Source organism: Hyposmocoma kahamanoa, unplaced genomic scaffold (genome assembly GCF_003589595.1).
Source record: "Hyposmocoma kahamanoa isolate Upper Pololo Valley unplaced genomic scaffold, ASM358959v1 93, whole genome shotgun sequence".
NCBI lineage: Eukaryota > Metazoa > Arthropoda > Insecta > Lepidoptera > Cosmopterigidae > Hyposmocoma > Hyposmocoma kahamanoa.
Window position 1 is genome coordinate 7,459,005 of NW_020654810.1, and position 26,873 is coordinate 7,485,877.

Below are 26,873 nucleotides of genomic sequence, written 5' to 3' on the forward strand. Positions count from 1 at the left end.
AAAATATTAAATGCTGATTACGTGAAACGGACCTTGTTGCAAAATTTGAAAAAATAAACTTATTTCGTCTGACTAAGAACATTTTCTTTATTTTTTTCTGATGATACCAAGCGACTGGGCGAATAAGTCACGCGACTAGTGGCAAGCGACACGCCTGTCCATGACAGTTGCACTGTTGCTCGGAACTTTAAATCGCAAAGATCTTAGGAGCACTGCCATTACGCCTGCATAAGCCCCATGTGCCTGTAATTTCACCAGCACCCTAACCAATCCGGAACGCTGTAATGCTAACATTACTGCTTGGCGGCAAAAATAGGTAAGGTACTTCCCTGGATGAACTCTTTCGAACCGCGTAAACCCTCGCCTGAGAGGTGATCTGGGCGCAGCTGTGGTACATATAAATGGGTTGCTTATGAATGAAAGATGAATGACTATTGGAATTGGTTGAACTACGATATTGTCTTACAATTATTAGTTTACGCGGTCACTGGTATTATAAACTTGGTAAAGGTACCAACTATAAATATATTGGCATATAAAACAAAACCGAACCGTCCGCATGTATTAACAATTGTTTTCCTGCAAACTATGATTTTCCTCTAATATTTGCCTAATTGCTTTTGACGTATTCGTCATAGACCGCGGCTTGTGTTTGTTTGCCGCTTATTTACATAAAATAATGGAGTCGAATTTTGTTTCACACTTTCTACCTACTCTCAATTGCAAATGAATTATTTGGTTATATTTGGCTGTAATTTACATAATTATTAAAATAACTTAGAATAAATTAGTGGATGTATGTGTGTGTGCGTGTGTATAGTATTATATGTGGAGTATTAGAATAACAATAGAATAGAATATCGTTTAATGCAACCATGGTATATATAGTAGCTGTAGAATCCCTTCTGAAAGTGTTCGCCCAGGGAAATACTGCCACCGTACCTATTTCCGCCGTCAAGCAGTAATATGAGCATTACATCGTTTCGATTTTCAGTGGTAATAAGGGTGTTGGTGAAATTACAGGCGCATGAGACTTTTGACAGGGTGGCACACAGTCGTTGTTCCTATTGTCAAACAAAATAAGTTTCTTTTTTTAAATTTTGCAACATGGTCCGTTTCACGTAATGCGTATTTAATACTTTGGCCACATCCGTGGCCCAGCGGTTCGCGCTAGAAAAAACTTGTGCAACGACACCTTAAACTGATTCTGGTGTCGATGTGACGATAGGGAGTTCTTTTGTTGGTTGGAGTGCCCTGGTCTCTCTAATTGACAATAATAAGTAGTACTCGCTAACAACCGCGTAAAATATTTGTAACAAAAATGTTACTTTTACTGTGATCCCTGTACAATTTGAAATACAAAATTGTACATTGTATAATTTTTATAGGTATAGTCACAGGCAGTTCTGATTGTATATGGCATAATTATCAATAATAAATGTTAAAAATCGACTTTGACGACCTCTGTAGTTGAGTGGCTTGTACACCGGTTTTCATAGTGTCGCCATCTCTGAGTTCCCGGTACGATCCCGGCCAGGTCAATATAGAAAAACTAACTTTCTATATCCCCGTAATCATTCCCCCATATCAAAATATAATCTTTCGAGTCTGGGTGTTTGTGGTACAGTCTTGTTTCCGACTTCCATAACAAGTGCTTTAGTTATTTACTGGGGTCAGAGTACCGTAGGCATGTGATGTTGCCTAATATAATATATAAAAATCGATAATAAACTATATGTATAAAATACTACAAGCATTTTCATTAGCAATTTGTTATTAAAGCCATTGAACAGGTTACACTTGACCTTCTTTTTATTTCAATGCAACTGTCGTATATTTTCTATTGTAACAGATGGTCCTATAAACACGTTTCACATTACGTAATGTTTACATACGCATAACATTGTGTACAATGTAATGTATATATTATACAATGCGTTAGTTCGATGACCGTGCCCAATTCAGAGTCAAGGCAGCAGGTGAAAAGGATGTTAGAAAATTCGAGATATATTTGGCACTGAAGACTTTACGATGGTTTTTATTAAACAAAGTGCTTTTCAAACATAAGCCTAAGTAATTTTTTATTATTTTGGGTATCTATTTTGTTCTAAATCTGTGGTATCGGAATACCTAAAGTAATCTATGGTATCGGTACCACTGCTAAAGTAGGTTTTTTTTATATAGTAACACCGATGTAATACTGTTCGTGAGATAGTCGGTTGGTTAAAAAAATATAAGTTAAATTTATAGAAACATGTTAAATATTGTTTATATGTGATTTACTGAGTATTGTGGTTTGCCGTAGCCACAGAAACTGGTTATGGAAAAAATTCCTATGCATGTACATTTTGTGGTACCTAAATCATAAAACAAACTTATATGTATATTATTATAGTAATGTTATTAAAGTTTTATAAGTTTAATTAAGTTAATGTAAACCAATTAGAGCACATTTAAATTTCAAATAAGATGAAAAATCTTAAAGTGAAATAAAGAATTTATAAGACGGCCTATATGCTTACGTCTTAAACATTTTAAGTATACTTTTTTAAGATACGTAATTTAAGAAACTTTTGGGGTTTTTTATAGGGTCAGCCGTAATCAAGTGACCTGTAAAGAGTCTGAAACGTTCGTTGGTTCGTTTGAAAAAGTAATATACACGATTAAATCCGAAAACAAATATTTTTATTAACTTCAGTATTTTATTATTGTAGGTGTAGTTGAAGTGTACAATTTTTTACAGACATTCCTTATACTTTAAGTCAATTAAGCTCTAATTTAGGAAATGGTTGTCTAACATCATTTGGTTACGTGTTGTTTAGGGTTTTATAGTCAACAAAAAATAACTTCATTACTTTGTAGTCCACACTTTAAAAAAATTAAATATTTATTGATGTGGACGTGAACATTTTTGACCCAAACCACATGTTACGGACTCCTTCGTTTTTAAATCCATTTCCTATTACCAAAGTCAGATTTAAATAATAATTTATTTTATAGGTAAAATAGTTTTGGCTCTAGCCTAATGGCCGCCATTAAGGAAATAATAATAAATTTACACTTAAAAACGTCATTTTTTTTAAGCTAACGCTCGTTCACTGTGCTGATTTCCTTGAGAAGAACAAGCAAGAACCTCAAGGGATTGCTCTTTTCAAATGAACTTAAATCCGATGGAATACACTTTGAATCAAATTGAAGTGGAATCTAAAATCGTGTGGTCCATACATCTTTATCTAACACGCCGTCAATTTCGTAGTATTTTTAATATAGATTTTAGACTTAGGAAATGATAATCTTGACATTTGCTCCGGAATATTATTGTAAAAACGTACATACAGTTCCCATAAAACAATCGTTTACCTTAGTTAAACAAAATCGTGGTACTATGGTTTGGACTTAGTTCTAAGGTTAATATATGGACATCTTCTTTCTTAATGAAATTATGTACATTTTTACGGGCATACAAAATATTTGAGAAAATGTCCAGTGATGCCACAGTCATGATACCAGTCTCCTTAAACGTTTCTCTGGAACAAACCTGAGAACCTAAACGGTACACAGAACGAATTGCTCGTTTTTGAATTACAAATATGGTTTTTATGTCTGCCGCTTTACCCCACATGAGAATCCCATAGAACGTTATACATTGTCATTGTGACTGGATGATTAAAAGATGTCAAGTGAAAACGTCGACTTTTCATTCACGAAAAATGTCTTATAATGTGATAACCGCACTATGTAAGCAATGTCGGCATCATAATAGGCCCTTTGAGCCCAATGATCCAGTGTCTCCGACACCCCGACAAATCGAACCGAATTGACCCTGTACTCTCGTTCACCATCCGACGTCTGTCCAACATTTACTGTAAAATAAGTAATCTCCTTCTCCTTCGTATCACTCTTGACAGAGTGGTCGTGATCATCATGGAGTACGTTTGTTAACGGCTGACGAGGCTTGCCTCACGACATCTCGCCATCTCTCTCTGTTAGTGGACTCCCTCGAGCACTCAAGTAAAGGACCACCCACTGCAGATTTGATTTGATCGGTCATTCGAATGGATGACTGTGAAATCTAGTGCCCTCCACTCAGCCTTGCACGACAAGACGATCTGTGGAGTCAAAATTCCGTCTTGAGACGTGACCGAAGAATTTTAGGATGCGAGTTTGCACCTCAGAAGACAGACGCTGCTTGATGCCAAGTTCTTGGCGTATGGAGGCGTTTGAACGAAAGTCTGTCCACGATACCCCAAGCATTCTTCTCCAGCACCACATTTCCAGAGCGTCTATCTTTCCGATTTCGCGGAGCACCTCTCCATTCTCTGCAACGTACAGAAATAAGTAATACTCGACCAAACTTAAAAACGCCTGACGCAAATAAAGCTTCATACTTGACATTGTCTTTATTTTTTTTGAAATACGGAGAACGAGAATAGACTCCTTGTACTGAACCATGTCGCGACTGGTAGCGGTAGTGCCGGAATCGCCAGTTAATAGTCCGATCTACTCTTGCATGGTTTTATTTACAATTAATCCTATTCAATTTTTTTTATTCTAGTGTATATAGCCCTAAGGCTAATGCAAGCGGTGACAGCCCGTGTCAACGAAATCTGCCTAAGATACTTGGACAACTCGCGTTTAGACTCTTTACCGCCCCCGCCGCCACTTGCGCAACGCGAAATGAAGACAGTATCCTGCGCCACTAAGAATTCCAGACGTGTTATGGAAGATCGACACGTTGAAATTGGGAACTTGGAGGCTTTATTTGGAATTGAGGTTAGTTTAATTTGGATTTATGGGAGTGAAGGGAAAAAAATAACATCTTGGATCTAGCAGGCGATTGTAACTTTGTGAAATCAGAGTTCCAGCTGCTAAGCTGGCCAACCTCGAAATCAACAAGGATAACGTAATTACTATTTTGCCAATGTATGACGCCGCACACTAAATTGCTACCGTGGCTTGAAACACTAGTGTTATCTGGACTTTGCTATCGTTACTATTTTTTTAACCGACTTCAAAAAAAGGAGGTTTTAAATTCGACTGTATTTTTTTGTGTATATATAAGCGATTACTCCGGCATTTGTGAACCGATTTTGAGGATTTTTTTAGTTACTATAAGTACCTGAGTATTAGTCCCATTTAAATTTGAAGAAAATATTTCACCTATAAGGGTGGCAAACTAGTTGATTAAACCGATTTCGCACACTTTCTGGTAACCGATGTCAATAAAACTTGGCAAATAGATGTAAATGCACGCACTGTTGAGGTCGGTTTTAATAAAAAAAGTTATAATTATTTTGTAATATGTTTTTACCAGACCAATTGTTTCACTGCAGTACTAAGGTCTAGTAGCATAATGAACATTATGTCGATTGTGTAACGTACAAATTAGATGCGATACGGTTGCTTTACGAGAATTCTCCGGAAGACGCCTGACCTTCCATTTGGCTCGAATCTAGTTTGTAATGTGGAATGTAAATTGAGTCTTAAAGTAATGTGTAAAATAACTTAATTCCAGACGACAGAATCCACAAGTTTCTATGCAGTGTACGACGGTCACGCAGGCTCGGCAGCAGCGACATACTGCGCCGCTCACCTCCATCAGTACCTGGTGGAAAGTGCTCATTTCACCAAGGACTTGCAGCGCGCCATGCGAGAAGCATTTTTGCGTACTGACACTGAGTTCGTGCGCAAGAGTAACCAAGAGGTGCGACGTTTATTTTTTTTATTAGTTCTCTCATTGCTGGATGAGGGTTTATGGGTGGTTTGGTTGGTATGATATTCGATTACAACATACATACTTTCATACCATTACACCTGTTCTCCATGGGATAGCCGGAGGTCACGGGCCTCCATTTGCTACGCGCCAATAGTATGGTTTTTGTAAGTGTCGTAAGACGACTGATTTTTCTATAATGTCAAGTGACGGAATAAGTCGTGCGCCTGATGATAAGCTACACGCCTGTCCATAACAGTTGCAGTGCTACTCAGTACTTTAAATCGCACAGATCTGAGGGGCACTGCCACTGCTCCCGTCACTCTGAGACACAAGTTGACAAGTCCAATGTGCCTGTAATTTCACCAGTACCCTTCAAAACTGGAATGCAGTAATGTTTGACATTACTGCTTGGCGGCAGAAATAGGTAAGGTGGCAGTACTTCCCTGGACGATGGCTTGCCTTCGGCCTTGTAAGGTTGTGCCTAGGTTTAAAACTTCTGCTGGACATGTAACAGACAACTATAGCCATTACCTTGCTATCGAACTAGAGGATTTCTTGTATAATTACCAGAAATCGAAATTGACTATGCATTACCAAAGACATTCAGACTAGAACTAATTTAGAAAAATTTAAGTCGGGTATCGAAATGAGGCCTCCTTATTAATCGCCCAGTTTGCTAACCTAAGAGGGCTAATGAGTCCACTAATATTAGTAGAATTTTTTGACACCAAGTTACGAGTCGAAAAAGTTGTGCACCTGGTGGTAAGCAAAACGCCTGTTCATAACAGTTGCAGTGCCACTCAGAGCTTTAAACCTTTAAATCGCAAAGATTTGAGGGGCACTGCCATTGCGCCCGTGACCCTGAGACATTAGTTGCCAAGTCTCACGTGCCTGCAATTTCACCAGCACCCTACACTTCAAATCTGGAACGCAGTAATGCTGACATTACTGCTTGGCAGCAGAAATAGATAAGGAGGCATTACTTCCCCGGACGAACTCTTTCACAGGGAGTTCTACTGCAACTTTAGCAAACTCTCTAAAAATATTTACACCTCTAATTATAAATAAAAATCGTAATGTCTAAATTACAGCGAGCCTGCGGCGGTAGCACAGCGGTGGCAGTAACAGTTCGAGGCAGAAAGCTACTCGCGGCGTGGGCGGGGGACTCTCTCGCTCTACTCGCAAAACGCATGCGCCTTATGCAACTTGTCAGACCTCATAAACCTGGAAGACAGGTACCACTTCAAATATTAAACTTATGTCTAAACGGATAAGGTAAAAATTTCATTGATTACTTAATTACTTTTGCGATGTTCCGATACCAACGTATTTACCAGAAAATCATCCGATAATACAAATATAGAATGTCACTGTGTAACCTTCACAACATGACCACAACTGTGGAATGTAAACCTTATATCTGAACCACAAGATTAAAATTGATTTGCAGTACCGTAATGATGGACGCGAAAATTATAATGTCAAATAATACATTAGAATGATCGAAGTCAGAGGTTCCCAAACTTTTTTGTCTGGTAGACCATTCGCTCATTTATTTGGTGCTACACTGACACAATTGAATAGATTTTTTTATGTTTATTTTAAAATGGCGTGTTAATAAAAGTTTTTGTATTTTTATAATACGTATAAATTTCAACATTTCTGCAAATTTTTCTTCAAACGTAAATAAACACTTGTTACAGATGTTTGGACATAGTTAAATCAATCTTGTCAAAATTTATAATGAGGTCAATGTAGCACTAAATAAACGAGTCGTGTTAAATTTTTCTGTTTTGCGTAGAACCTCTGCCTTTCTAATATTGTTTTTTTTTTAACAACCTCGTCAACTTCAAATGTGTGTTTGGGAGCTGACACAGTGCTAGTGAAAAACTTTACAAAATAATCTCAGTACAGAGCACTACAAAACGACCTCAAAAGCTATCCTCTAGATTGCCACCCTTAGAGGTGGAATATTTTCTTCAAATTTAAAAAAAAAAGGAAAAAGGATACTAAGGTACCCCCTTTCCAACAAAAAAAGATTCATCAAGATAGATACATAAAAAAATATCAGTCTGAACCGCCTCCTTTGTTTGAAGTCAGTTAAAAATAAAACGCATAGATCTCAAGGTTTATACGTTTATATAACCGTTTTTTATATTTGATGTGAAATGTTTAAAAACTTCATAGGTATTTTATGTCTATTATAAGAGAGTATTATGTATTTACAACGGAAAACCAAATTATGATCACGATCGGCCTAAACGCGTTCCATTCTTGTGGACGTCCATTTACGTATCATACACCTCTTATTTGTCGCTGACATGGACTCCGGGAGGGAGATATAGACCACTTCGGGAATCATCGATCTAAGATAACAATTCCATCGTCAACTTAAATTTCGAATAGTTCCCAAAGTTGGACTTGAATATAATATGCAAATTTATGTAACACTGTAGTTTAGTTTAGGAAGAAGTTTGATACCCGATTAGCTTAGAAACAATAGATCACATTGCGCCCTCTATAATAAAATGACGAAATTCGTAAAGGAACGTTTTTGGGAAACTGACGAAGTGAATTTAAAAAAAGAATACGTCTGAAATAAAAGACGTAATATCAATCTTCTGAAAGAATCAAATAGAGTTTATATTATAGATTCATAATATAATTGGTAGCAGGCAAATAAATGATGGTATATTTTTGCTAGTGCCGCATATTATGTTATTTTTTAAATGTACTTTTTATTTATTTTATTGATTATCATAGTGTTCTTACTACCATTAAATACATCTATTTTCATACAGAAAAGGAGGGGTGCGTCGTGCGGGAAAGACTCCTTTCGTACACCCTATTGAGAGGTCGAAGGTTCGAATCCCTATGATGGCATGTGCCTGTGATTTTAATTTTTATGCAACGCGAATTTGTAAATATTTAAGTGCAATACCACTTGCTGACATTACGGTAAAATACAATATTTATTTCGCGATTTTTAATTATTTCTTTTATAACATCTGGTTCGTTATCATAGGTAAAATCATCAGGCGTATAATGGTATTTTTGTGACACCTTGTATGTGTGCAAGGCCGAGTTTATAACTCTTAGCGACAATAGTATGATAACGAGTAGGTTCATGACCCAAAAAGCTGATATACATACCTGTCGAGGCAACAAAGTGTAAATAAATGATAAGTTTGGCCCCTTGCCAACAGGAAGCGTAATATGCCAATGTTCTGGCACCTCTTATTAACACCTCACGCGCTGAATATAAACGCTACATCTAGATTATGTTTCAAAACAAAATACTTTTACTCTCTCTACCTTTCATCGTAAAACCAAATTTGGTTTCTGGAATTCATTTAGAGGTGAACAACCCGATCTGTGTTAACAGTTGAATTTCCAAAAATAGAACAGAGTTGTTTATTTTAACCATACGAATGCCCCGTTAGGAGGCATCAGGTTGATTGAAAATAACACTATCTCCCAATTCGCTAAGTGTTGTATCTATCTAACACACTTAAACTAAAAGTTTTGAAAAAGCTCTATGTCCATGCAGTAAAAGCGAAAAAGACGTAGCGCAGTTCGCTTCCGCTCGGTCAGCTGACACTTAAATTACATCTTTTCCGCTCTTATAGGACATATATGACGCTGTTAGCATAAAAGTGATGTAGCACCTTGAAATGCATATTGAATATAATGAGGGATTTAAATCTAGACAAATTAATTTTATATGTTAGCAGTTATATATGATCCAAATATATAATAATTATGTACAAAATAATATTGTAAGAAATTAAAAGTGGGTTATATGCAGGGCGTATTAAGGCTATGCCACACGAAGAAAGAAGACTTCATATTGATTTTAAAAACAATTCGAACTGCATTCAAATATTTTTAAATAATCGCCTGCTTGTGCCGGGAATCGAATCCGCCAAATTTACAAAAAAACACCTGTAATATTACTATACTGATCGAAAGCCTCAATCATAAGGATTGTTTTCTTCGGAGGTGTGTGACGCCGGAACGCCGTTTACGTATATATACTTTTTTATTAACCTATTATGTCCCACTGCTGGGCAAAGGTCTCCCCCAAAATCCTCCATTGATCCCTCTTTGGCGATCTCCCACCACGCTTGCTCAAACCCATCAAGATCGTCCCGCTAACGCCTTCACGGCCGCCCACGCCGTCTCTTTCCTTACATATTGTGGTTGTCTATGTGTATGTTCATGGCATCCGCGTTATACAGGCTTCCCAGGGCCCGAGATTTCCAAGGCCGCGCTTCTCGCCGCGTCGATTTGAACTCGGATGTGCGAACCCGATTTCCAACTCACAGCCTCTGCATGAGAGGCGGTAGGTCAAATCATTAAGCTACCACGGCTTTTTATATTAATATACGTGAATTCATATTTGTTTCAGGATGAAAGGGATCGAATAGAACAATCTGGGGGCACAGTCATGTACTGGGGCACTTGGCGGGTCAACGGACAACTAGCTGTATCACGAGCTATCGGTAAGTATCATTTAAACACAATTTAATAGAGAACTTTTTTATTAAAGGAACCAGCGTACGAGTTTTTACATTTTAGCTTATTACATACATACTGCCGCCGTTAGTTGAAAGGGCGCATGTGACATTTAAAAAAGATTTGTTATGTGTATTGCCATGACCAGTAAAAAATAAGCCAATCTGTCACTATTTTTATTTTTTTCTAGGTGGATAAAGTATGAAGTTGCCACAAGAGAAAAGTTTTAATTTCATTTCTTAAAACATTATTTTCTCGATTATGAATTTTTGTCACAAGCGCCCGTTCAACTAACGGTGGCAGCATACACACATACATATCATCAAGGCTGTCTCCCACCGGGGCAGGCAGAGACTATGGACCTTCATTTGCTACGCTCCTGACTAAACTTCCAACCAACCTCCACTCCCATCAGTCTCTTCACACATGCCCGTTTATTCTTGGTACTTTTCCACAATCCAATGACATCCCCAATGTGATTGGGTTATGTACGCCGATGTCTACCTCTGCCATCGAGTATATAACCAGAAATAGAGACGAAATGTCATTTAATTTGTATGAAAACTATTCTGCCATATCATTACTGTGACAACTGCGCTCCGATTGGCTAGTCCGAGTTCGAAACGTCAATTGTTTGTGGGTATCGTCAATGGGTGTCGTCAATTGTTTCACTTCAAATCGACCAGTTAACTTGAGATTTCCTATAATGGACGAAAATTGCAAAATTACATATTTAATATTTAATTACCGATGAAATGAGATTCCGTTTGTTTTGTTATTAGATGTTTTGCTGTTTTTCCCACACCACCGAATAGAACAGCGCGGCATTGTTAGAGATATTATCCTTATTACAATAAATATAGAATATTTTTTGGAATATACGGAGACGTACACACAGGTCAGTAGTTGGCCTGTCTATATTTCAGTGCAAACGAAAGTTGATATTTATAAAAGCTGTATCGCTAATGTGTCACCAGGAATATATGGCCCTTATTTCGTCTCTATTTCTGGTTATATACTCGATGACCTCTGCCCACGCCACCATCCACTTTCTCTCGAAAAATTTGTGCCGTTAATCTACCTACGTCATTCTTTCTACATGACCAAACCATGTAAGCATGGGGGATCTTTATCCTGGTTACTATATCATCTTTCATACCACTCCGCTCTCTTAAAATCACTGTTCGGCATTCTGTCTTTAAGACTAATGTCACTCATAATCAGTGATCGGAAAAGGTAGTTTTTTCGAGAAACAGAGACAGAAAGTGGAGACTGCCTTACGACAATATTTTTTAAGTCCTGGATGTTTTCGGGATTGGGGAAATGTCAAATGTTAAGTACATTAAAAATTAAAGTTATTTGAGATAGGATAAAGACTATAATATTTATCTTAACTTTGCGACGACTTGTTGTTAAGATAATTAGACTATATTTAATAGTCTAGTAAATATAGTCTAAGGGTCGTATTCTGGAACCCTACTCAACGCTCAAGTTAGGATCTGAGTATGATTTCAAGCACTGGAAATACGACTCTAATGGCAGGGACTTGAGTATGATTTCGAGTGCTTTAAACCATACCCAAATCGTGACTTGAGCATTGAGTAGAGTTCTAGAATACGACCCTTAGTCTAGTAACATAGTCTAGTAAGTTAAGATAAATATTAGTCTACCAGCCTATCTCAAATGACGTCAATTTTTAATGTGCTTAAGTGATAAAGTATTTAAGTGATTTCCCGAATCCCGAAAAGGGCTAAAAAATTTTGTCGTAAGGCAGTCTCCATTCTCTGTCAATATTCCTCGAAGTTTAGGTAAAAAAACTCTACTCATGCCGATCACTGCTCATAATGTGTAAAAGTCTCATTTCTTCAGCATTGACATTATTATTGTCTTAAGTAATATTAAAAAGTCGTATTGGCTTCAAAATTACAAGAAGAATTTATTACATGTTATTTCTGTAATTCTTTTAGCGAAATGCAGTCAAGATTTTTAAACGTTTTAAATGGGTCGTAACATGAAATATATTCCTGTGCTTTACTCTGTCAAAACATAATTAGACAGAGGCGTCGCTTCGGACTAATACATGCTAGACTTAAGATTAATTTAAGATCAACGCATTTGTCTTTATCGTTATTTAAACGAAAAGGACAGGAGACTGAATCCGCGCGCTGTAAATTAATATGAATGCCAACGGCACAAGTCACACAGCCACCGAAACAATGAATTTATTGCAAACCAAATTTCTCGATCCCATAATTTCACGAAATTCCCGTTAAGTGGCCAGCTCCATCATGTGATTTAACACCGCTGGATTATTATTTGTGGGGTTATGTTAAAGACAGAGTCTATACGGAGCCAATCGAATCGATTGCAGCCTTAAAACTCAAAATTCGTGAAGTGGTTAACGAAATAGACCCACCATTTTGTCAATGAAAGAATCGACATCCGTAACTGTGGTCGTCGTGGTGGACGTCGTGGTGGTTTATAAGATATCATTTTTCATTAATGATTGCCAAACCTTACTTTTTTTAATACAATAAAAATTAGAATCATTGTCATCTAAATTTATTGTTTATTTTGATTTACAAAACAAAGTTCTTGTTGAAAAACCCTATACATCCGTAACTATTGTTACCGTATATTGTCAATTGTTACCCTAATTTATTATTTTTTGTTGTTTACTTATGTCGAATGAGATGTCAGTCATCAATTTTTCTTATAAAAGGGGATAAATGGTCTAACAGCTTACCCTATTGACGCGGAGTTAATCGCTTGTTTTATTGTTATTATGATCGGCATGCAGTCATTTTTCACCAGGGCGGCGTTGGTAGCGGCGTGTGCCGCCCATTATTCGCTTGTAATCCTGTGATCAGATTCCCGCCTTATAGGGATGTAAATGTTGCTGCAGAGTCTATAAATCACTTCTTTCAGTGTCATTGTTTATTTAAAGTAGGGGTAGTCCTTCCACATCCTTTTTATTTTCGTCTGGAATGATGAGTACGACCAGACGGTCAATCGTCATACTCATTTATACGTCGCACTGTTGGACATGGGTCTCCTCTCCGGCGAGGGTCCAATCCATAGTCCGCCCCCATGACCCAATGCGGGTTAGGTATTTCACACGTTTTCCGAGAGTTAGAGAGTACGCCTTCGACGTGCAAGTTTCGTCACGATATTTTCCTTCATCGTAAAGTCCAAAATTTCAAATTAAATTACGCACATAAATTCCGGAAAACTCAGAAGTGCGAGTCCGGATTCCAACTCACTGCCTCTACTTGAGAAGCAGTAGGTTAAACGATTAGGCCACCATGGCTTGAAATTGCATTGCAATGGTCGACAAATGCTGAATAAGAAACTAGTATTTATAGTATTGGACTATGTGTCTATATTTAGTTATTTTTATATAACAAAGCTACAATTTAGGCTACTATTCAAGGTTAGAGTGAATAGGCATATGCTAGACAAACGCGTAACATTGTAGACATCATTATAGCTTAGTATTAAATGAGATTGCGGTTAAGTTTATTTTATATTCAAAAAAGATTAAATATGTTTATAGCATAGCACGTGCGCGAAGATAAAATACATTCTCCTTGCAATTTACTTTAAAAAATTACACTGATTCGCTTAGTTTGGGAGGTAGGGTTCAAATGTCTACCTGCTTTTGGTAAGAATAAATTGTATTCTGTTGCATTTTTGCGTGCGCGAGCAAGAATCATTTGTGCACATAATCTCAATTTACATTCCCGCGGAATTAATAAAACAGGTCGCGTATGTTCTGGAGAGTTCTCGCGCAGTCTCGGGAATTCCCGCAACTATTGTATCGTATCTAATTTGTAAATTCGCATGCATTCCTATCCGCGGTAGCGTAAATTGAGTATTAATGTTCTAAGTAGCGTCACATGGGTAGATTAGAGAAACTGTCTCCGTGGCCGAACGATTACCTTGCTGGACTGCCACGCAGAGGTCCCGGGTTCGATTCCCGGGCCGAGAGAAATATTTCGACTCATGCCAAGAACAGAGTCCGATGTGATAACATAGCGAAAAGACGAGGATAATTTCGTAATTCAAACTAAGGCCTATGTAAATTAGTTTTGAGAATTTATACATATATCTTATTTCGTTTCGGAAATATAAAATCGAACAACGGTCGGTCTGACATCCACACCGAAGAAGAAAAAACGAAATGTACTATGTCCTGAGAACAAGTAGTCTTGCACATAGATCTTTGTTCTACGGATGAGTCGATTTGTATGGCCTACATTTATTTTTCTCGTGAGTTTGAGTGTAATTTGTGGTTGTCTATGTATCTCCATGGCACCCGCGATACAGGGTTTCTTTAGTGCAGAGCTATAAAAAAGGCAAAAAAGAAGAAAGAGAAAGACTTCTTTTGTCGCTAGTCTTTTCTATATGTGCTAATACAGTGATATTCGATTTTTAATTAATGATAATGTCTGTGACTGTCCTTTCGTTTTGCTAGTTTTTAATGATATAAATATAGTGTCTAAGGGGAGTGAATTTCACTGATTTACTGAATAGGGCATCAAGGTAAATTTAGTAGCATTAGAGCTCCCTGTGAAAGAGTTCGCCCGGTGAAGTACTGCCACTTTACGTATTTCTGCCTCCAAGCGGTAATGTGAGCATTACTGCTTTCCGGTACAGGCACATGAGACTTGTCAACTATGGGTATCTCAGGGTGACGGGCGCAGTGGCAACGCCCCCGAAATCTTTGCGATTTAAAAGTACTGCTTGGTACTGCAACTGTTATGGATAGGCGTGTCCCTTATCACCCGGTGGGCGACTTGTTTCGTCCCGTCACTTGGTCCTATTAAAAAAATAATCAAAATCTTTTGAATTTCTTTTGACTATATCTGTTTTAGTGAATTTATTGAGAAAGTGCATCACTATAGAATAAACATGGCAAAGTGATAATAGTAGCTGTTAGTTTGTAATTTCTAATCAAAAATCCGGCTATAAGTGATTATTCAAAGTTTGCTTTAAAGTTGTAGAGCCATAATAAATGTTTCAGCCCACGTGCATTTTTAGACAATGCATAGCATTTACAAGATAATTAGGCGTCGCGCGGTGGGATGTAGGCGCCGGTCGTTGTTTGAGCTACCCCATTGTTACATACAGGATGTCTGAAACAAAGTGTGCTTAATGTTGTTACTATTAGAGTGGAGCAGTGATTGATTGTTAGTGATTCATTGTCCACTGTGATAAACGCCATTGCAAGGACATTTTAATGGGACATCACATTCTGTCTTTGTAAAATTTAATTATCTATGTGCGTGTTGTGTATAATGTCGATGATGAATAAACAGTTGTTATGCTGTAACGTCGTAAGTTTAAAACGGATTTAAGTCTTTTTTTTTTATTTCAAGTGACAGGAAGAACAAGTCGGGCACCTGATGGTAAGCTACACGCCTTTCCATGACAGTTGCGGTGCCACTCAGAGCTTTATATCGCAAAGATCTGAGGGGCACTCGCACACGCCCACACACTCACACACGCACCCTACATTTTGTTTTTATTGATGTAAACAATAAAAGATAAATACATATATTTATCAATATAATTATCGTGCTAATTACTATAATAATTATCGCTTCGAATCCTGGTGTAAACTTATTTTCTAACACTTAGTCTATACATTCCCATGGCATTGCATTATAGACGTTATTATCGAGCCATTTACTGTGTCGTAAATTTTTAGTACATGCTCTTTAAATGGCTTAAATAAAGAAATAAATATTATATTATTCATTCATAGAATTAACTAGATGAATAAGGACGGTTTCTTGTTCCGTATGCAACGGTAACAAAGTTCACATTACGGGTAAAAATAAAAATAAACCAATTCTGAAAACAATGTATACAAATGTACATTTCTGTATGTAGAACAAAACACAGCATACTTAGGGTCGTTATTCACCACCCTGTTTATGTGGGTAGGGTGTTGGTACTATGACCACGCGTCGCGCCCTATTAGAGTGACCGAACAACTTCCCCCTAAAAACCTACGATGCTAGTAGCGACTGTGCAATTGCCGACAGTGCACACGACGATATCGATTACTTTTGTACACGACTAACCCTTAAAACTTAGGGGTGGAAACATACTATGATGAAAAATGGCTCGTTAAGATAACTTTTTATATGCCATATTTTTCTTATTTTAAGTGCCCTTTAAAGGCACAAAAATATTAACAAATGTTCAAATTAAGTAAGTTAAATGAGTATGACCTGAACCGTCTTTTTAGAGAAGGCTCATGCGCAGCAGTGGGACATGTTATGGATTAGTAACAATCGTAAATATTTATGCACATAGGTATATTGAATGTACTCACAATTTCACACGAAAGCGCAACTCCTGCTATCATAGTTATTTTTCATTTTCTTATAGGTATTATTTTGAAACACGCAATACATTTTCCATTAGTTGTTTCTTTTTCTGTAACTATAATGACAGATGATGAAATATCTAAATATCTCTAAAAGGTATAAGATTTTTGTCAAATATGGTCGGAAATGATCGTTTTTTGAACGTAATGCAAACTTTCAAAAAAATGAACACGGAAAGTTTGTCATTTATGGACCATGCGACTTCTTCCCAACCAAAGCCTGCAAAGTAAATGTGAAAATCTATTACTGTCCTCTTCTATAAACTTTTAAATCTACCTACTAATAATGAACTATGTAAACTGGCGAAAGGCAAACTCATGCAGCCCAGTGTTTATAGTTGCGAGAATAATGAATATCCTGTTCTTAAAAAAAACGGTAACATTTGTACTAAAGTGTTTTGGTATTCTTTTGTTTTTTCTCTTCTTTTTTGTATTTTAGTCGCGAAAATGAGTGCTGGTGAGAAGAGCGCTAACGAAAATATAATAATAGATAAATATTCAAACAAATCATCAGAAGTGCAGCAGATAGTTTACTATTAAATTGCCTGGAAAAACAATAACATTTTCTTTTAACAATTGTGTTGTATAAATTTTAACGTTAATTAATATTTTTTTTACTTTTTGTATTATACATCTTTGTCTCTTAAGTCTTTTATTATTTCCTCACATTGTTTGAGAAAAATATGCATGCCTCGGCGGGAACGGGGATTGGTTGACTCATATTAATACAAGGCCTCGCTGGCGCCCGTCCTTGTAACTCTTACTCTTCCAGTTATCCCTTCTTCCCGGCCTCTGCAGTAATGTACTATTTTGTCATTTTTGTCATTCACTTGGTCTCATAGAGACTTTGATCCTTATCAGAAACAGGATCGAATGGTATAATAAAAAAAAGTACTAGAAATTGTCGTTTATATTGCTGACGTACTATTTCAAAATGTGTAAATGCTAATCGTAATACTTACAAAATTGCATGAACACCCCCAGCAAAAAATGTATACTTTTCCCACCACGATATTTACATATTTAAACAATTTACACTAGTCGTTCTACAAATGTTCTGTAACTTACAAACATTTTTATCATAAAATATTCATAGACTATAGAGTACGTACTATACGTTAAATGTACTGTAGTATTCACTAACGTACAGAAGATGATTGTGTTGGTATATCTAAGATATTGTGATCGAAATTGACATTACTTTATTTGACATTCAAGACAACAAAGACGATTTCCATGTTAGCGCTGGTCGATAAGGTTCCGGATAAAATAAAATCAAACATATCGACAATTCTTGACAATCGCAACCCTAGGCAATAATGCTGACGTTTTCTTCACAGAGAATCGTCTCCAAGTCATCTCTACAATATCGGATAGTTTTGGTTAAACCTATCGATTCACGTTCCACAGCAGATTTATCACGGAAACATTAACTCAACCCCCTCGCCCCGTCTGTATCCGGGATATCCGCAGTTTAAGGCACGATTAGCTTGGTATGGAGAGTTTTTGGAAAACAATAAATTTGTAGCTACAAGATAGGGCGTCACCACATTTATTAACGTGGCTTAAGTCGGTCAGAAAAAAATCTTTACTTTCATGCAACAACAGTGAAAAAGACATGTTTCGCGCCGGTGATCCATGCGGAATCTAGTTACTGTCGGGCTGTTCATAATAAAATACCAGACATAATAAAAAGTGATGCCAAATATTCAATATTTAAAAGGAAATTTAACGCATTACAGCGTTTGCGCACTACGTCCGATTCGTATTAATTCCGAATCCGAGAAATGTCCGCCCGAAATGTCACAAGTGTCCGAAGTGTCTTTTATCTCTAGGTGTACAATCGATATTCGTGTTTTCTAGGATTCGTATCGGACTTAGTGTAAAAGCGACATCCGAAGTAAGTCCGAGTTTCCTAGACTAGTATATTCTCGGATGCAGTGCGCAAATGCGCTTACTGGGCTCTAAAAGTTCCTGCTCAATAGAAGAGTTCTTGTCATTTAGAGAGCCAGTGCCGGCTTTACCTATGGTGCCGGGTGTGCCGTGCACACGAGCGCAGGGTCTTAGAAGGCACCGAACGCCGCTTGCGACGACTTCAAAGAGCCTACGTCAGCCTCGAAACGAGCTATTGCTTCCCAACATCTTTTATAATTGCATCATTTGCACTCGAACTTCCGATCACTGGGGAAAATAAAGCTGAAAGTATTCCATTTTGATTCCATTCGCGTACCTACTAGAGGGCACAAGGGTGTTGATAACACCCGGGCGCTACATGGCCTAGCGCTATAAGAAGAATAAGATACAACATTTAGATCACAAGTTTACAAAAGTGGTACGTTTAGTGTGGCGTTCTAGGTTTACACGCACATTGTGTCTTGTGTGGGATGTATCCAACATAAGACACACACACGTTTGCGCGCAATGTACGCGCAAACTTTGAACGCCCCGCCGAAGTCTCCACCGCACCGTACCGAATTTGCGGCCTAAATGTTCTATCACACATCGGCCACGTATGATTTCTAATAGAATATAGAGAATATTTAGTACATGATATGTTACATACATATCATCACGCCTGTCGGGAGACAGTCCATAGTACTATGGACCTCCACTTGCTATAATATTTAGTTTTTTTTAAATATGGTTATTATTTTGTTCTATTTTAATTATTTAATATTAGAGTAGTCAATCAATGTATGTCTATATGTATACATATAGACCTATACTTATAGATTGCAATACCTTAACAGGGACGATATTTATACGAGATACATGTCTTTTTGTTATCCATGATGCAATTAAATAAATAAATACAACTTTTTCTGACCGACTTAATGGGATTCCGTGTCGATAAGTATGGTGATTCCCATAGAGCAGTAGTAATTCGTAGATTGCTATGTAGCTAGATTACTTTAATGGTTAAATACATATAATAACACTACGTAACCTTCTGTACAATTATCTGCAGTTATCTTAATGTAGAGATGTTTGAGGAATAAATTCCGAGATTGTTAGAATTTTAACTCTGTTACTGTTTACTGCTTATCTCATTTAATATTACTAATAATTACTTACGTGTTTGAACCAGCGCTTTGATTTTGAAATCAAAATAATCATAATTTGCGTACCTTGTGTAGTTAGGAAATCCGCACACTTATAACGCGGCATTGACTTGAGCCGGTTGAAAAAAGTTCGGACTGCCGACACATAAACGCATAACGTCTTTTAGCTCTTTTTACATACAGGAAGCTTTTTTCTGACCGGCTTGATGCTTGATTCCCTGTCAATAAAACTTTCATAGATTTTTCATAGATGGCGCTATGACTAAAAAGTCGTTGAAAAACCAAATACAAAGACTCGACAATAAGCATATAGAAAAATTCGTGAGGTCCGCCGGTTCGTTCCGTGGCTTAGTTTGTACAGGTGTCTGCCGCGGTATGCTAGAAGACGTCGGTTCGAATCCGGCCGAATCGAAGGATTTTTTCTGAGTGTTCGATCTTTGTATTAATCATCGTTTTTTATGGTATCAAAGACAATTTAAAACTACTATAAAAATCAGAAAACTTTTTACAAATCTCCTAAATATATAAATAGATATTTTATATGGAAAGATATTATTTTTTCGGGTCTATATTGCGTATATTTGTTTTTTCAAACAAACCGATGTATAATTTTAATTCAGGAAAAAAATCATTTTTGTTAAATAAAATATTTTGCAAATGGTTTATATCGTAATTTGGAATGTTCTTTGTTAATTAAAAACAAGGTATTTATTTTAATAACTTTTGTAATTATAGTTCAGAATACTGTTGTTAGCGTTAATATTAGACATAACTGGTTGATGACTTAACCATCTCCGTCAGCCGTCAACGTGAGATCTGTAAAGGAACCGAAACGTTGGTTTATTTGAAAAAACAAATATACGCAATTTTAAATCCGAAAAAAAAAATGTTTTCAATGTTTTATCGCGTTCGTAAAGGGCAAAAATATATAGGTAAAAAATAAGTTATAACAATTTATCAAAATTTTATCACGTGTTTTGAAAGGAAAAGATATCCCATTGCTCATACACATAGTAATTTCCTTAATAATTCTTTCTCTTTCACTAAAAGATAGAAAATTATCCGTGTCATCTTAATGACAACAGTAGGGCTAGCACAACGGGGCGCGACTTGCGCGAGCGACATAAAGCGCGAGATACTGCTATTCTCGCATAGAGATTGCGCGCTTTATATCGCTCTCGCGCAAGTCGCACCATGTCTTGCTAGCCATACAGTTATACAAAAAGATATAAGTTTCATTCAATTGACGAATATTTTTTGATTTGCACTAACATTTGAATTAATTAAAAGCACCCCTTAACTTAGTCCAATTTCAACGCTTAAGGGTGTCACCACATTTATCGACACTGAATCGCATTAAGCCGGTCAGAAAAAAAATTTACCTCCGTGTGGAAAAGACGGTGTACGTTTCGAAGTTAGCAGAAGCATAACGCGCATCGGCTTTTTCGTTCTTGTTGAATTGACATAAAGTTTTTTCTGACTAGCTCAAGCGGATTCCGTGTTAATAAGTGTGGTGTAACCCCTAAATAATGCTCATATCGACTCCTTTAGCACGAATGGGATGTAACTTACAAATTGGACTCAATAAAGTTGTTCACATAGTTCGGGTCAGAATTTCATGTTCCATTTTGTGATGTAATTATGTAATTAATTCTCATCATAATCGTTTTAAGTCCATTAGTGTTGTAATGGTCGAACTGCGATACCTTATAATTATGTGTTATCATACTTTAACCATGTAAAAACACACTAATAACGTGGAATCGGTTTGAGCCGATCAGAAAATATTAATGTCCATGCAATGAATGTGAAGAAGATGATGCACGTCTCGCTGTAGCGATATATTTTTCGTTCTAATTGCAAAGACATAAAGTTTTTCTGACTAGCTTAATACAATTCCAGGACCTGTGACATGACATGTGGTGTTTCCCTTATCCTACTTAAAATTGTAACTAGACGGCAGTGTTGAGCATTAGACAGTTACCTACGACGTCCACCTGCACGTGTTTAATTTCTTTCTTTTTACCAGGTGACGCGCAATACAAGCCCTATGTAACAGCGAGCCCTGAGATTGTATCAGTTGACCTTGACGGCGATGAGGACTTTGTGGTGGTGGCCTGCGATGGTCTGTGGGACTTCGTCAGCGAGGACGACGTCGCCTTGGCCGTGTATCGACAACTGGCTGCTGATCCTGGTGAGTCGTAATTTTAAGACATTTACTGCTCTGTCCTGTCAAACCAGAACACTACAAGTACCAATAATGTTTTCTAGCTTCATTACAGCAACAATCTTTTGGCTGTTATCAAGTCAAAAGAAATTTATTACTTTTTCAATAGAATAGCACATTTTGCGAAGTACTTATAATTGTAATGACTGGATTTTCTGGAACGCTTTAATATACACTTCCAGACACATAATTCGAGCCACCAAATGTTTTCAGAATTGAGGTGCCTAAGCTTAGTAAATGTTTGATTGATCAAAAAGTATTATGCAGTTTTGAAACTAGTATACTAAACGTATTTTCCACAAGTTCATGTTAGGAATTTGGATTTGCAAAACCAGGGAAAACTTTTTCTTCGATGATAACACTATTTTAGTATTCTAGCCCTTTGCGACAAAAATGCGAGGTGGCTCCAATTACGTGTCCAGGAGTATATAATGTGCAAAGTTCAATGTATTTTTCTAGTCTTAAAAATCACAAAAAAGTGAAAAAATATTTTTGCAGCTTTTTCTCAAAATGCTGTTTTTGACATTACAATGTATATTTATTGCCTTGACAAGGTAGTGTTGAGCAGGAGTGGTTCTACAGTGTTACGGTTCAATAAAACGGGTATAACGTTGAGAAGATTACAAAACCTCCAAGAGATTTAACGTTATTTTCTACTGTACTTCTTTCTTTGACAATATTTGGTATCTTCTTTCGCATAAGAAGGCTTACTTTCTACATTTCCTATATTTTCACACGAAATTGCGGTAGCTATTAAATACGTAGGCATACCATAAGATACATTTACTTACGTATACGATTCTGCCGTCATCATAACTAACTGATATATTAATAACGAAATTGAGTTATTAACATATCAGCGGAATGAGTTCTTCAACCTCTCTAATCGGTATTTTAATATCTTAATTAGTTTCAGTTTTATTGTTAAGCAAAATCATCGTAATTCACATTTTTTATTACCAAAGAATACTAGGTGTCAATATCTCGAAAGTTACCGAAATGCAAATGCGTTAGTTACGACAAGGATGTTGCAATCTTTAAATATATTATTTTATAATAATAATAATAACGCAAACACTCAGCATAGCCCCGCACTAGGGAAACCCTGTGTCGCGGGTGTCGTGGCACACATTGTATGGTTTCATACATTCTTCGGCATAACTCTGCGCAGGCGGTGATCTACTTTAGCCACGTGCCTACTTTAGCGTACTTTAGCACTTTTATTAAACATGCAATTGACACTCTGTTTTCACGTAGGACATTACCAACTGTCCACCTATATACGACATCAAGGAAAGATTTGCCACCATAGTATCTGTATTTTTACGTACAATATACTTTTACCATTGTCTTTGCAAGTCTTTCTCTGCGTACTACCACTACAATCCATGTATGGAGTAGGGTGACCCATACACACATAGAGAACCACAAATTACACCCAAACAAACTCACGAGAGAAAGAAATGTAGGCCGTACAAATATTTCTCCCGGCCCGGGAATCGGACCTGGGACCGCTGCGTGGCAGTCCGGCATGGTAACCGTTCGGCCACGGAGGCAGTTATTGTATATTAAATATAGATTTTCTATCTCATACATTTCGATGTGTGCGCAGGAACTTTTCAATTTAATTAAAAAAAGAATTAGGTCCCAGGTCCGATAGGGAGGAACGGCCTCACCGTGTGTGTGAATTCGGTCGACTAAAAGGTCCGGAACACTCCATCCTTAAGACGTTGTTAAACCACCCATTCGTACTAATTTAACTTTTACATTTACTACACATTGAAATTTCTATTCGGGTGCTTTCGAAAATTCGAATATTATGAACTTGGAACCAAAACCGATAAATTGTTAAATTATGATTTTCGTTTCATCTACACTCACTTAAAGGATTTGTTTTGTGTTCAGATCCGTGCATTTGAAATGTAAGTATATCGCTGATTGGGCGATCGCTGTTCAGGGTGGGTAAATTACTCATTGAAACCTACAACATTTACCGTTTAAAGAGGCATTAAAAAAAAGTTCAAATATGACTTAACGATTTTAGTTCCGATGCTCCTCAATCATAATATTTAAAAAAATAAAAAACATACATACATTTTAACAAAACAAACGAATAAAGCTGGAAAGGGCCACAGAGTATGTACATCTCGCTGGTATTAGCTGATATTTAGTAATACTTTTATATTATAAAATATTACCAGATTGGAACCACATGTATGTAGATCAAAAAAAGTATAACAATACTGCGTACCATTCACATGACTCATGGCAACTGGTACCTGTGCCACATGATGAATTACTCTCATCTCAATGTACCCACAAACCGACAATAGACACAATGGGATAATAATTTCAACGCGTACTTTCGTAGTATGCCGCTAACTAGTGGTGACAAGAGCTTTTGTCATTCTAAATAGTGTTATTACGTGTTTTGGAATGGTCTAGTACACAGATTAAAATCAATTTCATAGTACAAATTTCCATTCCAAAATTCAATCTTACTATATTTCATATCGTATTATATATTGTATAATAATAATAAAATTAGCGTCGGTTTATGTACTTTTGAATGTTGAGCATAGTTATACGAGTAATTGGGCCCAGATATGCGTACTGTATTAATTTTTAAGTGTTTTTTTTTATATTATTCGTATCTGATGTCTGTTACTGTGCCATAAATAAAAAAATATTATCAGTATCATCATCATCATAATCATCAACCCATTTATACGTTCCACTGCTGGGCACGTAACTTCGATCAGGCTAAGGTTTAGTCCATAGTCTTGTTTAGGGTTTAAGTTGGGGACTTCACGTTTTTCGAGGGTTGTGAACCTTCTACGACGTGCAGTTTTCATCATGATATTTTCCTTCACCGAAAAGCTCATGCTAAAATTTCAAACAAATTTCGCACATAAATTCCGAGAAAGTCAGAGGTGCTAGTCCGGATTTGAAACCACGACGTCTGCTTGAGGGTCGGTAGGTCAAACCGTTTAGCTACCACAATTTTATCGAGTTCTTAGGTTTTCGCGATTGTTACACATAGGAAATGAAACTATTTTTCCAAATTTAATCGCGTATATTTGTTTTTTCAAACAAACCAATGTTTTAATGTTTTCAACAGGGAAGATGATTTCTCCGTACCACCAGTTTGGGATCCAATATTTCCTTTGATGAAAAATTCCAAACAGACATCAGACTACAGTACTAATTAATATGTTTCAATTTATTGTAATTTCCATTATTAATTAATAATAAATTTAACTCAATAAAAATTTATATTGTTACAATAAAATAATTTGTAAAACAATGTATCGTAAATTTGAATGTTTCTTTGTAAAATTTAGATAAGATATTTAATTAATAACTTTTGTAACTATAGTGAAAAAATAGGGTGGTTTGCATTAATATTAGACATAACTGGTTGATGACTGTACCACCTCAGTCAACCGTCACCATGGACCTGTAAAGGGTTCATGGACCTGTTGGTTTATTTGAAAAAACAAATATACGCGATTTAAATCTGGAAAAATAGTTTCATTTCCTATACCACATTTTTTTTATATTGCCAGTGTCACAATATTATTATTCATAAATCTTTATAAACATTTTAAAAAACCGACCTCAAAAGTTCGTGGAATTACATCTATTTGCCAAATTTTGTTGAAAAATGCCAAGTCAAGGGATAATAACTATATTATTACTTTCGAACTATATTAACTATATTATTGACGACTATCAATAATAATATAAACAATAATGATTAATATAAAACAAAATAATTTAACTGAAAAAATGTAATTAAAAATAAATAAATAAATATTAGACAACAAGCGCTTGAGTTATGGAAATCGGAAACAACCTCAGGGACCTCAGAGATGGCGACACCATGAAAACCGGTGTTCAAGCCAGTCGGCCACCAAGGCCGTCATAATAAATATTAACAAAGTATTCTGTCAGAACGAAGGAATTTTTCGTTATGTTTGATATTTGTATAATAATTATAACAAACTACTGGAGTAATTTCAGAAAAAATAAATGAATATCATGGTACTAAAACATCATAACATTAAATACATTCAATATTAAAAAATGTAAATAAATAAACACAAAATATTGTCGAAATACAACATTACAATTACACTAATGATCTTATATACGTAAACAAATCATTTCTCTACACTATAATTCATTATCCAATAAAAGAAACTTATTTCAATCTGGTATAAACAATTTCGTCATTTTGTAACGCTTTTTAGATTTACGGGTAGGCGTTCGTACTATCTGGGACCTTTTACTGTTGTGAATGTACTTAATTCTCTTGCATATTTGGCAAATTAATTTCATTTCCTTTTCTCTTTATTTATTTAAGAAATTTTATAGAATGACATTGAAATTGTTGCATTGCATCCATTTACTTACCATTGTAACTCAATCTTCTTCTTTTCATTTATTGACGGTGCCCTTTTATGATTTCGAAGTGACTCAATGATCATATCCTGAATTAGAAGTTTTAGTTGGCAGCACAGCTCCTTGTGAAAAAGTGCGTCCAGTGAAGAACTAGTACCTTTTCTATTTCTGGTGCCAAAAGGTAATGTGAACAGTAACTGCTTTGAATGGTAAAATTACAGGCACATGGGACTTGTCCAACTTGTGTCTCAGGATGACAGGCGTAGTGGCAGTTCCCCTGAAATGTTTGTGGTTTAAAGCTCTGAGTGGCACTGCAGCTGCTATGGACAGGCGTATCGCTTACCACCAGGCGCACGACTTCATCGTCCCGTCACTTTGTATTATAAAAAAAAGTTATAAGTCTGGGGAACGTTGGTGAAGATTCGATTAAACAAAATGTAACAGTATTTTTGCTCGTTTCGTACATAACTAGAGGCGCCACGTTGCACATAATTTATAATAACAACGCATTATAAGTATAACGCGTATACTTAATAGTGTCTG

General features: G+C 36.5%; 1 protein-coding gene across 1 annotated transcript in view; it reads left to right on the forward strand.

Moving 5' to 3' along the window:
• LOC113237646 overlaps positions 1 to 26,873 on the forward strand; it is a 156,085-nt gene that overhangs the window by 46,472 nt on the left and 82,740 nt on the right. Inside the window, exons 3-7 of the mRNA XM_026474257.1 lie at positions 4,556 to 4,773; positions 5,516 to 5,704; positions 6,808 to 6,951; positions 10,128 to 10,221; positions 21,726 to 21,890. Of these exons, the coding sequence (XP_026330042.1) occupies positions 4,556 to 4,773; positions 5,516 to 5,704; positions 6,808 to 6,951; positions 10,128 to 10,221; positions 21,726 to 21,890 (810 nt within the window). The remainder of the gene's footprint in view (positions 1 to 4,555; positions 4,774 to 5,515; positions 5,705 to 6,807; positions 6,952 to 10,127; positions 10,222 to 21,725; positions 21,891 to 26,873) is intronic.